The 13,924-nt window shown below is 34.3% G+C and overlaps 1 protein-coding gene across 1 annotated transcript; it reads right to left on the bottom strand.

Moving 5' to 3' along the window:
• Positions 1-779: 779 nt before the first annotated feature.
• Positions 780-12,420, bottom strand: arl5a (ADP-ribosylation factor-like 5A). Its single transcript, XM_048194098.1, has 6 exons — positions 12,072-12,420; positions 6,779-6,839; positions 5,518-5,665; positions 5,358-5,441; positions 3,722-3,873; positions 780-1,307 (listed from the first exon to the last, which is right to left on the bottom strand). Exons 1-6 carry the CDS (start codon positions 12,115-12,117, stop codon positions 1,259-1,261), a joined length of 540 nt encoding a protein of 179 aa, XP_048050055.1. The 5' UTR covers positions 12,118-12,420; the 3' UTR covers positions 780-1,258.
• Positions 12,421-13,924: the final 1,504 nt, after the last annotated feature.

Below are 13,924 nucleotides of genomic sequence, written 5' to 3'. Positions count from 1 at the left end.
AGAATGACACAGAAGATATTGTTGACTAAAGACAAGTCATTATTTTTGTTTTTGCGCACAAAAAGTAGTCTCATTGCTTCATAAAATTGAGGTTGAACCACTAGTCACGTCGACCATTTTAACGATTTTACCTTTCTGTACCTTGAAAGTGGTTGTTAAATTGCTGTCTATTGAGGAGTCATACAGCTATCGGATTTCATCAAAAATATCTTAATTTGTGTTCCGAAGAAGAATGAAGGTCTTACGGGTTTGGAACAACATGAGGGCGAGTAATAAATGACAGAAATTTAATTTTTGGGTGAACTAACACTTTAGGACTTAGCAAATAAGTTAACAAGATTAAATATTTTTTTGTTTGTTTTGTTTTTAAATCTGCTCTGTGAAGATATGATGTAATTTATTCTTTGACCAGTTTTTAAGTACCAGATTTAAAGTGGTGTTTTAATTATGTCCTAAAAAAAATAATTACAAAATTAAGCTGATCTAAAGTAAAAACTCTGTGATATTATATGTATATGGTCTGTGATATGTATTAAAATACTATAATTTTAGTATACAAAGTTCTATCCAGATAAAGTTCAGATCCTCAAACAGGTTTTTTTTTCCAGGTTAAACTAGTAAGCTAATTTAATTCATTTTTCACCATGCAATGCCCCTAGGTGGCAAAAGAGCTGTGGAATACCAAATACTTCAACATTGTCAATTTTGATAGTGCTTGAATGTCAATCAGTGAGGGGTAATGAGAAAATCTGTAGAGAATTAAAATGTGAAACCGGTCATGACAGATAAAAACACTTTATTTAGTTGTATTTTACATGAGTGCAGTCTCCCGTTGCATGGTAATGTGTCTCCTCAGCCCAGAGGAGACAAGTCAGGTGCAGGCACAAGGTTAATGAAAATACTGGACTGCACACACTGGGCAACACCATGTCAGGTAGATGGGTAAAGCAGCATGGCCACTCCAGGCAGGGATCTGCTCAGCTAGAGAAAAGTTCTCTTAGTCCAAGGTCTGTGCCACCTTATCACTCTTTCGATGGCCATCCGTGCAGAAAAACACTGGGTTTATGCTGTCTTGCAAGTCCTGACTTATTTTAGTAAGTTAGTTACAGATTGTTTGTTCACAGTTCTCAATAATCTGTAATAAATTAATCAAACAAGTTCTGGTGACGTCGCTGAGTCACCTTCACAGTGAGCGACAACCGGCCTCCACGCCCGGTGGAAAAGACAGAGAGAGCACACTGCTATCTGAGGTCAGAGGTCATCTTACTCGCAGCCGTGACATCATCCATTCTAGACCCTGGCAGAGCCTGTGGACAGGAAAGAGACATTCAGCTCGGGCAGTTAACAATGCTTCCATTTTCTTTCTTTCTCTAAAGAAGACAAAGAAAGACATTTGTGCTTTCTGCCTGTTAGTCAGGGAAAGGCCTCTGAACTAATGAACTTGGCCATAAAATGAGGAATGCATTTTAGGTCTTTTCAGTAAACGATAATGGCTGCTCATACATTCCATTATGAAAGCTACAGACTTTCTGGATCATAATATGGCTTTCAACACATTTTAAATATTATTTTCTGTGCATAAAGGTATCTGTAAAGCAGTCAGAACAGGGTTACAGAAAGGTACAATTTGAATTTGAATTATTGATACATTTTGTGAAATTCTGCATTGGCCAGCATGGGTTGTCTATAAAAGCATATTACTGTCACATAAGAAAAAAAAAATCATGCTTTGGTAAAATCATAATCATGAGATTAGTCAAAATTATGAGATAAAAGTCATTATGACATACTAAGTCAAAATGAACTTTGTCATAATTCTTACTTTTTATATTTCATAATTTTATTACTAAAAATTTGTCATAATTTCAACTTTTTTTTCATAATTTTGACCTTTTATGTCATATTGCCAAAAACTCAATATGACAAAAAGTACAGATTACAACACAAATTCAACTTTTTGTGTCAAAATGTCCAAAGAAAGTTTTTTTTTTCTTATGTGGCAAAAATGGGCTCCCAAAGCTGTCTGCTTTGGGCACGACTGTCGGAATTCGCCCCCTAGTGGCGGTCGTAATGCAATATGGAGAGAAGCTCTCACTGTCTCAGAAATCTTCCCCATTAAGGCGCATTTCTTGCACTAAATGGTGATGCTTGAGCAAGGTAGCTTTTTACCCTCACTGACTTCTTTTTGCATCTCCAGCAGAGTGCGAAAGCAAGAGACTTTATCCTCCAAAATTTCACCATGGTGGAATGACTAAATGAATGCAAGCAACAAACAGCTATGCAGATAGGACAAATGACTGCCAATAATTTGAGCAAAAATATGGAGACAACATTAAAAATAATAAAATCTAAATATTAAATTAATAATTTACTATTTATCATTAACCATGCCTTTTTAAAAGTTTTTAAAAGTATCAAGTGTTTCTGATAGATTTAAACAAAAAAGTACTAATAATTGTCACTTTGCGCACACACCGATTTGATTGGAATATAATCACACCAGGTTGGCATGACGAATACGATGTAGTCACTCAAGTAAAATTTTTTTGTATCCAAATCTCAAATCGGATCCAAAAAGGTGCCTCCGCAGATGGTCAGCACCCCACGCAGCCCCTGTGTGACTCTCCATAGCAAATGAATGACTTTCGGTCCATCGGCTGTCGTTTGTCGTGTGCAGTGGAATGGTGGCTAAAGATGGAACATTCTTGTTTAATACACTGCCCGGCAAAAAAAAAGTTTGGATTTTAATAGGAAAATATATGGCAAGTCTATGGATGGATCATTATTACAGTGATTATTATTTTTCTAGCATGTTATATATTTGGCAATGGTTCTTTTAACCCTAAAAGATGGAGTGTGTAGCTTTTCTATAAGTATAAGAATTGTTGGGAGGGAGCATGAAGAATCATTTTCACACATGAATTGGCACTGTACTTAACCTCAGTGTAAGTTTTTGGGATGTGCTGGAGGAGACTTTACAGAGTGCTCATCTCTTGCATTGTCAATACAAGATCTTGACCAAAAAATGATGCACCTCTCGATGGAAATAAATGTTGTGATGTTATTTCCATCAATTTTTGGTCAAGTTCTTGTATTGACAATGCAAGAGTTGAGCACTCTGTAAAGTCTACTCCAGCACATCCCAAAGACTTTCAATGAAATTAAGGTCTGGACTCAGAGGTGCTAATTCATGTGTGAAGATGATTCTTCATGCTCTCTGAACCATTCTTTCACAACTTTAACCCTGGTGAATCTTGACATTGTCATCCTGGAATATGGTCAAGATGTGTCTTCTTACATGGTTGTTTAAGAAATGAAAAGCTACACACTCCATCTTTAAGGGTTAAAAGAACTGTTGCCAAACATATAACATGCTAGAAAAATAATAATTACTGTAATAATGATCCATTCATAGATTCTTAAGTATTTGCCTATTAAAATCCAAACAGCGACTTTTTTTTTTTTTGGCCATGCAGTGTATTAAAAACAAACATGGACATGTCTGCATTTGCCTGACAGCAATTGCTGTCTATGCAAATTTTAGATGCCTAATACTGATTCATCGCTTCTATCATTGCTAGTTCTATATGTAGCCAAAATGACTTTTACACAATCTGTGACTCATTGCATCATCTCTACTCATGGAAAACATAACATTGAACTGGATCTTTTTATGTACATGTTTGTCATGTGGCTCTGCTGTAGTTTTTTGTGGCCTTACCCTTCTCCAGTGAGGGCACAGCAGGCCTGGATGTGCCACTGATGGTCTTTGATGGAGGTAAGCTGAAGACTCTGGGAAATCTCAGCAACAGTCATACAACCTTTCACATCTTGCTTGTTGGCGAAAATCAACAAACCAGCTTTTTTCAGATCCTAATAAAGAGGAAAGTGGAATCAAGAAGTTGTGGCACAGAAGAGCAAACAAGACAGTCTCAGTACAACTCATTGAACCATATACAGTCAAAACAAAACCTTGAACATTTCATTCATTAATACAGTTTATTCACTATAGTTTTAAAAAATGGTAATAAAATATGACAAGATCTCAGAGTTAAACTGTGTCAGAAAAAAATAATCTTAATTATGTCAGATAATACTTAAGCAAAGTCAGGTCAAAGTGTAATTTTTGGTTACAAATTTTTGTCAATTTTAGTAGTAGAATTTTTGGGTATAATGTGTCACAGTTTATTTTGCAATCCTCAATTACATAATTGAACTATAGTGTCCTGCATCCACTAGTAAAAATATATCAAAAACATAATGTAAAATGTCTGAATAATTTTTGGTTTGACTGTATATTACTATGTAGTTATTTTTGCTTTAAATAAGGTTATGATATAAAATGTTATTATTCTATTGAAATTTCATAATTCTTTTAATAATTCATAATGCTTCATTTTCAATACCACAAAAAACTAATACTAAAACTCTCAAGCTTACTGAAGACAAGTAAAAAGTGATTAAGAACAAAGAAACTAAATACAAGCATATAGGAAAACAAACTACAATAGAACAAAGACAAAAATAAAAGACCTTCCTGAAAAACTTCAAGCACTAGAAATAAGAAAAACTACATCAATTGTATAATCAAATGTATATGTCTGGATACTTTAGATCGAAATTTGTTGCCCATTCTCAATGGGAAAGTGCCCAATCATCACCGCTCGGCGACACTGCCCGGCAACATTGCTCAAAAAGTTGCCCCGTGTATCATCATCTTAAAATAACACTGCATAGTCTTCACTGTTTAAAAGTTACAAAAGTCATTCAGTCAAGAGCAGTGAGAGTTTTTCTCTTTTTTGTTGTATGAATAACATTAATTATGAAACAGACAGCAGCAGGTATATTTGGATGCTGTCACTTTAAGACCGAATGCACAGATGCAATATACTTCTTGTGTTATCTTTCTCAACTTTACGTTCACTTAAGACATAAATGACTATTTATTCTTGCAAAGACTTGCATTTTATTTATTTTTTTTACACAAAGTACATGCATTTAACGTTCAAGCCAAATTTGGTGACAAAAAGAACTCCGTTCAGTACCCGCACGCTCTATGAGCAGCAGATTCATGTGCGCGCATCTCTCAGACAGCACGCGCATATAACAAAATGTTGTCTTTCTCTGCTTACTGCAGTTCAAAAACGCATGCGAATGATAGGCATTCATGACCATGCAGCACAGCAATGTGACGCGAGCATAACCACGATAGAGACGATAGTCCAAAATCTCTACCGGTTGACAAATTTCGTGTCTACCAGTATATCGCCTACCCCTAGCATGACCCATTTGGCAAATATGTGTGTATGAACACTCTCACGCAATACCTGTTCTCATACTGTCATACATATACTCGCCTCATGGGCTAACATCCTGTAGAGCTCCTCTCTGGTCACTGAGATTCTCTCTCTATCTGTGCTGTCCACGACCACGATCACAAACTACATAGAAGGAACACGTTAATGAGACACTGCCTTTACGATTCAAGATAACTTAACAGTGTCTCAGTGCATCTACCTCTGTGTTAGTGTAGTAAGTGTTCCAAGAGGAGCGCAGTGATTCCTGTCCTCCAATGTCCCACATAAGGAAATGAGTATTATTGACCACAATCTCTTCCACGTTGCTGCCTATGGTGGGTGAAGTGTGCACCACCTCATTCATCGAGCTGGAGATTACAACAACAACATGAGCATGAAGCAAACAACAAATAGGAAAACACCATAAATACAAATACACTACAAAATTTGCATGATCTAATCATCACGTGTGTATTTTTTGTGTCGGTAAGAATTTAAAAAATAATTAAATTAATACATACTTGTGTTCAGCAAAGATTGATCAAAAGTGACAGTAAAGACATTTATAATGTTTAGTGGTCGACCGATATAAATTTTTTTAATGGCTGATGCTGATATCTTAGAGTGCAAGGTGGCTGATGGACGATTTATATTTAAAATGTATATTTATTTTACTTATTTAATAAGTTAGAAATTTTAAAATGAATTTAAAAACAATCTGTAAAATAAACAGACCTATACTATAGATGGCAACATCTTGATTCTGTAATTCTATTACAGTATTTTTCACAAATAAAGAAATTGTTAAAAAAATATGAATAAAAAGCAATTAAACACTATAACCAACAGGGCACTCAGTAATCTGGTAAGTTTGTGCACACTAGGAATCATATTTTTTCAAATAAAAACATGGTAACACTAACTTTATTTACAGCGCACAGTTAAATTGACATGAATATGACAATGGGCAACGCTTTCCACACATCAGCCAAACAAAGAAAATTATCAACCGATATTTCAAAAAATGTAAAATATCGGCCAATATATCAGCCCTGTCGATATATCAGTAGACCACTAATAACGTTTTAAAAGATTTTTACATCTAATAAATGCTGTTCATTTGAATTTTGTCATCATCAAATAAATAAAATCATGAAAAAAGGAATCAGTTTCTTCTAAAGATTCATGTGTCACTGAAGACTGGAGTAATGGCTGCTAAAAATTGATCTCTGCCATTGCAGGAGTAAATTACATTTTAAAATATATTTAAATATAAAACAGTTGTTGCAATCTGTAATTATATTTAAACACATACTACTGTTCAAAAGGTTGGAGTCAGTAATATTGTGAAATATACATCCATATAAGGTGAGGGTATGTGCCATGGTATGATGAAATCATGCAAATTACAGCCTAATTATATTATACTACATTAGATTATTCAAGAATGAACTTGATTTATAACTAAGTGCAATACTTACAACTGATAAAGTATGGTGGTCTTTCCTGCATTGTCCAGCCCAACAATAATGACTTTGTGCTCTGGGGGAAGAACAGGAAAACAGTTAAAATGTTTTAGTAAACACTTTACATCATACTCAGCATTGGTTTGATTTTGAATGCTGTCAATTTAGCTAGAATATTTAACACACAAACATGCGTATGACAGGTATGTGGATGCATCACTGAGAAATGCGTCATCCTGTACACTAACAATAGCAAGGAACTGAGCAGGTCTAAAGAGTAAAATATGCTGCATGTCTCAAACCTGTTTTAGGCTGAAGACCAATGGAGCCAATCAGCCCCTGCCCTTTTAAAGTATGTTTTTCTACCTACATCATCAAAAAAATGGTGTATGAGATAATACAGTATACTTTCCAGTACGGCCCCATTTCAATTAAGCTAAACAGTTGTGAATTTGACATAAAAATGCTTATTTTGATCATTTGGATATAATAATAAATATAATATATAACAACAACATCAACAAATAATAGGAAGCAATTTACTAGTTGTGAAACCTTTAATTTTGCTCAAAAAGATTTTCTATTGCCAATAAAGTGTCTGATAGAGTACTGACATTAATTAGACTAATTTTGCCTAGGACACTAAACATACAGCAGAATAATCTTTAAATATTAAGCCAACTGAATTTATTGCTTCTTAAAACACCACACATTTTAAAAAGGAACTCATGCCCAGCATCTTGGCAATGTATCTCTATTTTAAAATTATGATTATACTGTGCAGCACTATTGTTAAACCACTTTGACACTGCAACCTATAACAATTCAAGCTTTAACTGACTCCGGATATGCCTGTTTGCACATGCAGACACGTCAAAGGCATTAGAGACTAGGTGACGTGGTAACACTTATGAGTGTGTATAAAGGTGTCTGAATAGTTTCCACATGAAAAGACAATTCTTAGTTGCAACAGAACTTTGCATACTGTTTATCATGCATGACAATGGACAAATGCATAGCTAATGCAAATATCTCAATCTAATTTAACTGACTGCAACATGCAAAAGAGCAGGCACTTTTTTCAGCCCCACCAAGCACAAAACAGGCCCAATAGAGGTTTAGAATTGATATAATAAATATCAGACTTCTTTTTGGGGGGGGTTTCTTCATGTAGATTTACAATTTTGATAAAACCAAGGGAAATTAAATCAGCGTTGACAGACAGGATGTGAGGAAACATTTGAAGAATTGCTATGATTCATATAGAGACAGAGTGGTGCAGGTATGATGTAAATTTGTAAGCCAAAATGAAACGAGTTGGCATTTTAGCACTTTCTGGCTCCATCGTCCTAAAGTCAATGGATTTTTCTGAATGGGTTTTTGGTTAAATGGCCAAAATAAGGTTTGTGGTTAACACAAGCTCAATATACTTTCACATTTTATTCTACGACAAACTACTGTATAAGCTATTCTAACTCAAACTTTCTGGGAAAATGTTTTTTAGATAAAAACTGAAAGAGTTATCAGAAGCTTAGTGGTGGTGACGTTGAAGTTGTGGGACCGTGTAGTTTGTTTATAGCATACCTTTACCTTTAACTTCTAGTGAATGCATTTAGGCTTCAAAATTAATAAAAGTTGTGTTTATCTGTGTAAATTATCTTGATGGACAAAACGTGTAAGTATCATAGACTGTTGTTGATCACAGAGCTTGTTTTTTGCGATAATACAAAAGCCTATAGAAAAATCCTATTGGGTTGTTGTCAAGGGAACCAGTGTGATGCCAACTGCTGGTTTGCCTACAAAGTGCCATTATACCTGCACCACTCGAATCTTGATGAATCTGACATGTGGTTGCAAAGGGGTGGAAAATTACTGGGAAATTTAGTAAACCTTTCATGGTAAGTTAAGTTGGGGAATTTTAGAAATATTCCAAGTTGGAAATTTGGGGTAATTTATACAAACTGTATCATATACAAACATAAATATAAACATTTTTGTTTGGTCATAAGCTGAGATAGATCTGTATGAAATGTATCCGTACAGCTTAAAAGCATCAGGGATTCAAGGACATTAGGGCTGTCAAACGATTAATCGCGATTAATCGCATACAAAATAAAAGTTTGAGTTTGCATAATATATGTGTGAGTAATGTGTGTAAATAATATGTATATATAAATACACACAAATTAAAGTATATATTTAAGAGAAATATGTTATTTATGTACAAAAAAAGGTATTTATATATATAATATAAATTATATAAAAATATAAATAAATACATATACTTGTAAATATTTCTCAAATATATACATGGATGTGTTTGTATTTATATATACATAATAATTACACACAGTACACCCACATATATTAGGCAAACTCAAACTTTTATTTTGTATGTGATTAATCGTGATTAATCATTTGACAGCCCTAATTGAGACACACCCATTCAGATGTGTTCAAAATGAGTCACAAGTATACTATGCAGTATGCACACTAGACAGACCACTGTCGTTGTTGAGGAATCTGACACTACTCGATTAATCTATAGAGACAGCTTTTAAAAAAATCATTCTGTAGAATGAGAAAGAAATGCTTTTTACCAAGACACTTTGAAACTGATGACGCTCAAGAGTTTAAGCTGATAAAATCATGTCAGCGAAGCATTCAATTGCCAAAGAGGGTCCAAAGGTTAAGGTGTATTGTCAAGTTGTGCTTTCAATTAAATGTTTTTTTTTTTCCTATCTCTCATTTAAGAACATACAAATTAGCTTAATACCAAGTTCTTGCCTTTGTAGCAAAAAATGAGTTGCTAAATGGGACAAACATGAGGTGTAAATGTACAGTTGTGTTTACATTTATATTTAAAGAGGTGGCTGGAGTCACACGGTTTCGGATCTCTCTCTGAACACATAAAAACATGAGAAGTTCTCAACAAAAGGGTTTTTCAGTACTTTTAAAGTTCATTACCACACCACATTAAATTAAAACGTATACGTGTAAGAAAGAAATATATTTTTTAATTAAATGTTGAGTTCTCTTCCCAACCAAAAAATAATGATATCTGTAAATTATACAGCTTTAAATAAGCTTTTGGAAACAATGGAATATGATGTGTATCATTTTCAGACCATTCTAGCTATGCTTCCAAATATCACAAGTCATTTGTGCAATTTCAACAAATCATAATCTACCTAACCCTAACAGCCAGGCAACTTCAATATGTGACAGCAGATTATTTGTAGAAGTCACAGCAGCAATTTTCAATACCTCAAAGAATAATGTTTTATTTGCAAGGCATAAACACACAAGTACCTGATTAATGCATGAAATACATAATGGCAACAGTACAAAGTTGACAACTAAAACAAAAAGACAAAACTAGCCAGTTCATCACAGTGCGGGATTACATTTGCAGTGTCAACTTTCAAACATCTAACCTAAAGAATGAGAAACATTTTAAATACATCTTACACTCATATTATCAAAGTTTGTTACACTCATATCTATTCCAGTTTCCTGGAAAGTTGCATTCTAACCTACACAAGACGAAACATGAAACTGAGGAATTAAAAAAAAAACAAAGAGGTACAAAGCGTGTATGAATGAAGGTTAGATTCTACCCATTCAGCGGCTCTGATCATATCATCTTATCAGTTCTGTCTATTCCATGAAATGTTTTCAAAGAACTGAAGCAGTTTTGTGTGATGCATTGCAGAAACAGTCAGAAAAAAGTAAAACTGTAAAACTAATTTAACATGAATTTAGGGTGAAAGACTATTACCATTTGAACGTTTGAGGTCATTAAGATTTTTATATATTTTTTTAAAAATTCACACTTTTATTCAGTAAGGATGCACTAAATTGATCAAAAGTGACTTAAGACATTTCTAATGTTACAAAAGATTCCTAAAAAACTGTACCATGGTTTCCACAAAATAATCAAGCAGCACAAGATTGATATTAATAAGAAATGTTTCTTGAGCACACAAAAAAAAAAAAAACAGCATAGACTGAAGAATTCAGCATTGCCATCACAGGAATAAAATCCCAGTTGGCATTTTAAAATATAATAAAATAAAAAAAAAACAGTTATTTAAATTGTAATATTATTTCACTAATATATTACAGTTTTTTTTTTTTACTGTATTGCAACATGTCTTGGTCAATACGAACAGTATGAGAATGAAAAATCTTACCGACCCCAACCTTTTGAGCAATATTGTGTAAAAAGTCCCCTTTAATAATGACTTACTACACTAAATCTAAACAAAAAGAAATAAGACAGACTGTTGGAACTGCATCCAACTGCAGGCAACAATCTCTAACTCTCACGTTACAAGGCTCACCCATATCACAATGATCTATTTGACTAATGAGTAAGGTGAGAACTGAAGGGAAATGTTCCACTGGATTATGTTGCAATTTGCACATGCTCAGTACCTCATACACTAATGTGCAAGTCTTTCAAACAAGATTATGCTTTATGGATATCCCACACCATTTATAATAAATGAGAGACCACCGGCTATGGACGTTGTATAACAAGTAATGCTGACACAAACTCCAGCGCTTTGAGGATTACACCACTGTCAGAAACACACAGGCTGACCAGTGTTGCAAAATGCCCAGCATGCACAATCACAGAAGGAAAGAGGCACAAATGATCTGGCTTAAAAAAGCAAAAAGTGCTGCAATGGGTGTTTCACTTTTGAATTCATACTACTGGTGCAGGTTAATATATAATCAGTGCTGATTTTTGGTTTTCACATTCACTTTATATTGCTATGTTCTCAATGGTGAGTTATGTTTTAACAATACCAGACGAAATACATAAAACCAAACATATATTTTTACCCACTGCAACGTTAGAATGCGAACAAATACATTTCCTACCATATTTAATCTTACATGAGAATTACATAAGCGTGTCATAGTGCTTGACACGTTACACAACAATTATCTATTAGTGAAAAATAAAGGGCTCCATCCTCCACAGAGACTGACCCTGACAGCAGAGTATGTCAACAGCCAGTCCTGAACCACCTTAGCCATATTATTGAAGCCTTAGCGACTGTTTTGATGTAATGAAAGACGTTCACTTAATATTTCTACCCTGAAGAATGTATATACAACATGTTTATGATTATTTAAGTCCTATATAAGCACCAGCGTCGCTGTTTTAAAGCGAAACTACAGTAGCAGTTTAGCAAACACTTGCTAGCTAATAAAAAGCCCATATAGAAAGTAGATATTTAAATATAATATTATCGAAGTAACGTTATGTTTTAAGATATAATAATTGACGTACCTTGGTGGTTAAAAAGCCTCCATAACTTTGTAAAAATGATTCCCATCGCTGATGTCCGGCCTCGGGCAACACCACCCAGCAGCAGCAGAGACTAAAAAATCTATCTGCTAGCCAGCTAAGCTAACAATCAGGTTCAGTACAAAATAGTGCTCAAGGTAACAGTTATTCACTCCTTTAATATCCTCTTGTGGATGGTATCCATGTCTCGTGGGGATAGGATTTCTAAATACTGCATCATTTCAGTGCTGTCGTGTCTGGAGGTAAATGAAATGTTCATTTGGCTCTGCGGCAGTGAGACGAGCGTCTGAATCGCTGAACTCTCAATCAGAGTCGTTTAAAGCCACGCAACACTCACCGGAAGTCTCTCTCTCGGCCTGTCTCAAAAGCTAGTGCGGAGCCTAGCTGGACAGCATACTAGGGTACACTTTGGAATGTTTGGGGTGTTAGGAAATGCTTTCTAGATAGGCAACTCACTAGGTTTCGAGATACAGCCACACTCTCACTGACAGCATAGTAGACTGATGCTAGAGATAGCATTACTGCGTGCATGTATAATAAATACGTGACTAGACAGTTGATCTGTGTAAAAAATAAAATAAAATAAAAAAGCATAACAATAGAAAAAGGTTTGTCTGAAGTCTGTACATATTCTTGATAAATAAGTTTATTATAAATGCAGTTGTGCAACTCCTTTAATTGGTAAAATGAATTAATGAATCGGTTCTTTCAAAATTGTGTTTTTTTTTTAAGGTCATTGGGGTCAATATGACCCCAATCGACTTTTCCTTACTAAAAAAAAAAAATGGTTCCCTTCATCTCAGTGGAATAAGATTTTGTGACTTTTTCTACATTATCTATCTGTACACACACACAAAAACTGGGCTTGATTCGGTTGTTCTAAAGCAGTGGTCACCAACCTTTTTAACCTTTTGAAATGCACTAATAATTAGCTACTTTATTCGGAGGTAAGAGGAAAATAAAATGGCATTGCCATCGAAATCTTCCTGAAGACTGATCTCCTTTTGAATTCATAATCCCTCATCCCCAATTCAATATCTGTATTTTCTTCCTATATTTCGAGCATCGTGAACAGTGAGCTGCTCTGCCTGCTACAGAATTTTCTCCTCTTCGCGTCCGTCTTTCAGCGTCTCTGGCCTCTTGTTAACGGCCGTTTACAGACTCAGACATAATGTGGGCTATTTACCTTTATCTGTCTGTCCCAGTAGCTCCAGAAAATAACATAAAAATAAATACAAAAATACAGTACAAAGACTGGAGAAATGTAATGTATTTTTGTACTCATTTCTGTTATTTTCGCGAGCTACTGGAACAGTGATAAAGATCGACCAGTCGATCGCGATCTACGGGTTGGCGACCACTGTTCTAAAGGTATGTTAAAAAAAAAAAAAAAAAAAAAAAAAGTTTACAAATCTGGTCTTTGGGGTCAATTATGCATAAATCTGAACATTTTCACACATAAATGAAGGCCTGGTAGAGCACAAAAGCAATGTGGAATGAACATGCTCACACACACACACAAACACACAAATGTGTGACTGCAATAGAGAGCATTTTTATAGAAATATAATAAAATAAAATAAATAATTCCTGCAAAAATCTATACATTTTATCACAAAAAATTGTAAACTTTGACAAAAATGCTGATTTAATGTGTTTTATAATGTTTAAATATTATATATATATATATATATATATATATATATATATATATATATATATATATATATATATATATATATATATATATACAGTACAGTCCAAAAGTTTGGAACCACTAAGATTTTTAATGTTTTTAAAAGAAGTTTCGTCTGCTCACCAAGGCTACATTTATT

The sequence above is a fragment of the Megalobrama amblycephala genome, linkage group LG6 (genome assembly GCF_018812025.1).
Source record: "Megalobrama amblycephala isolate DHTTF-2021 linkage group LG6, ASM1881202v1, whole genome shotgun sequence".
Classification (NCBI taxonomy): Eukaryota; Metazoa; Chordata; class Actinopteri; order Cypriniformes; family Xenocyprididae; genus Megalobrama; species Megalobrama amblycephala.
Note: the sequence above shows the minus strand (reverse complement) of the source record. Positions and strands in the feature narration are given on the sequence as shown.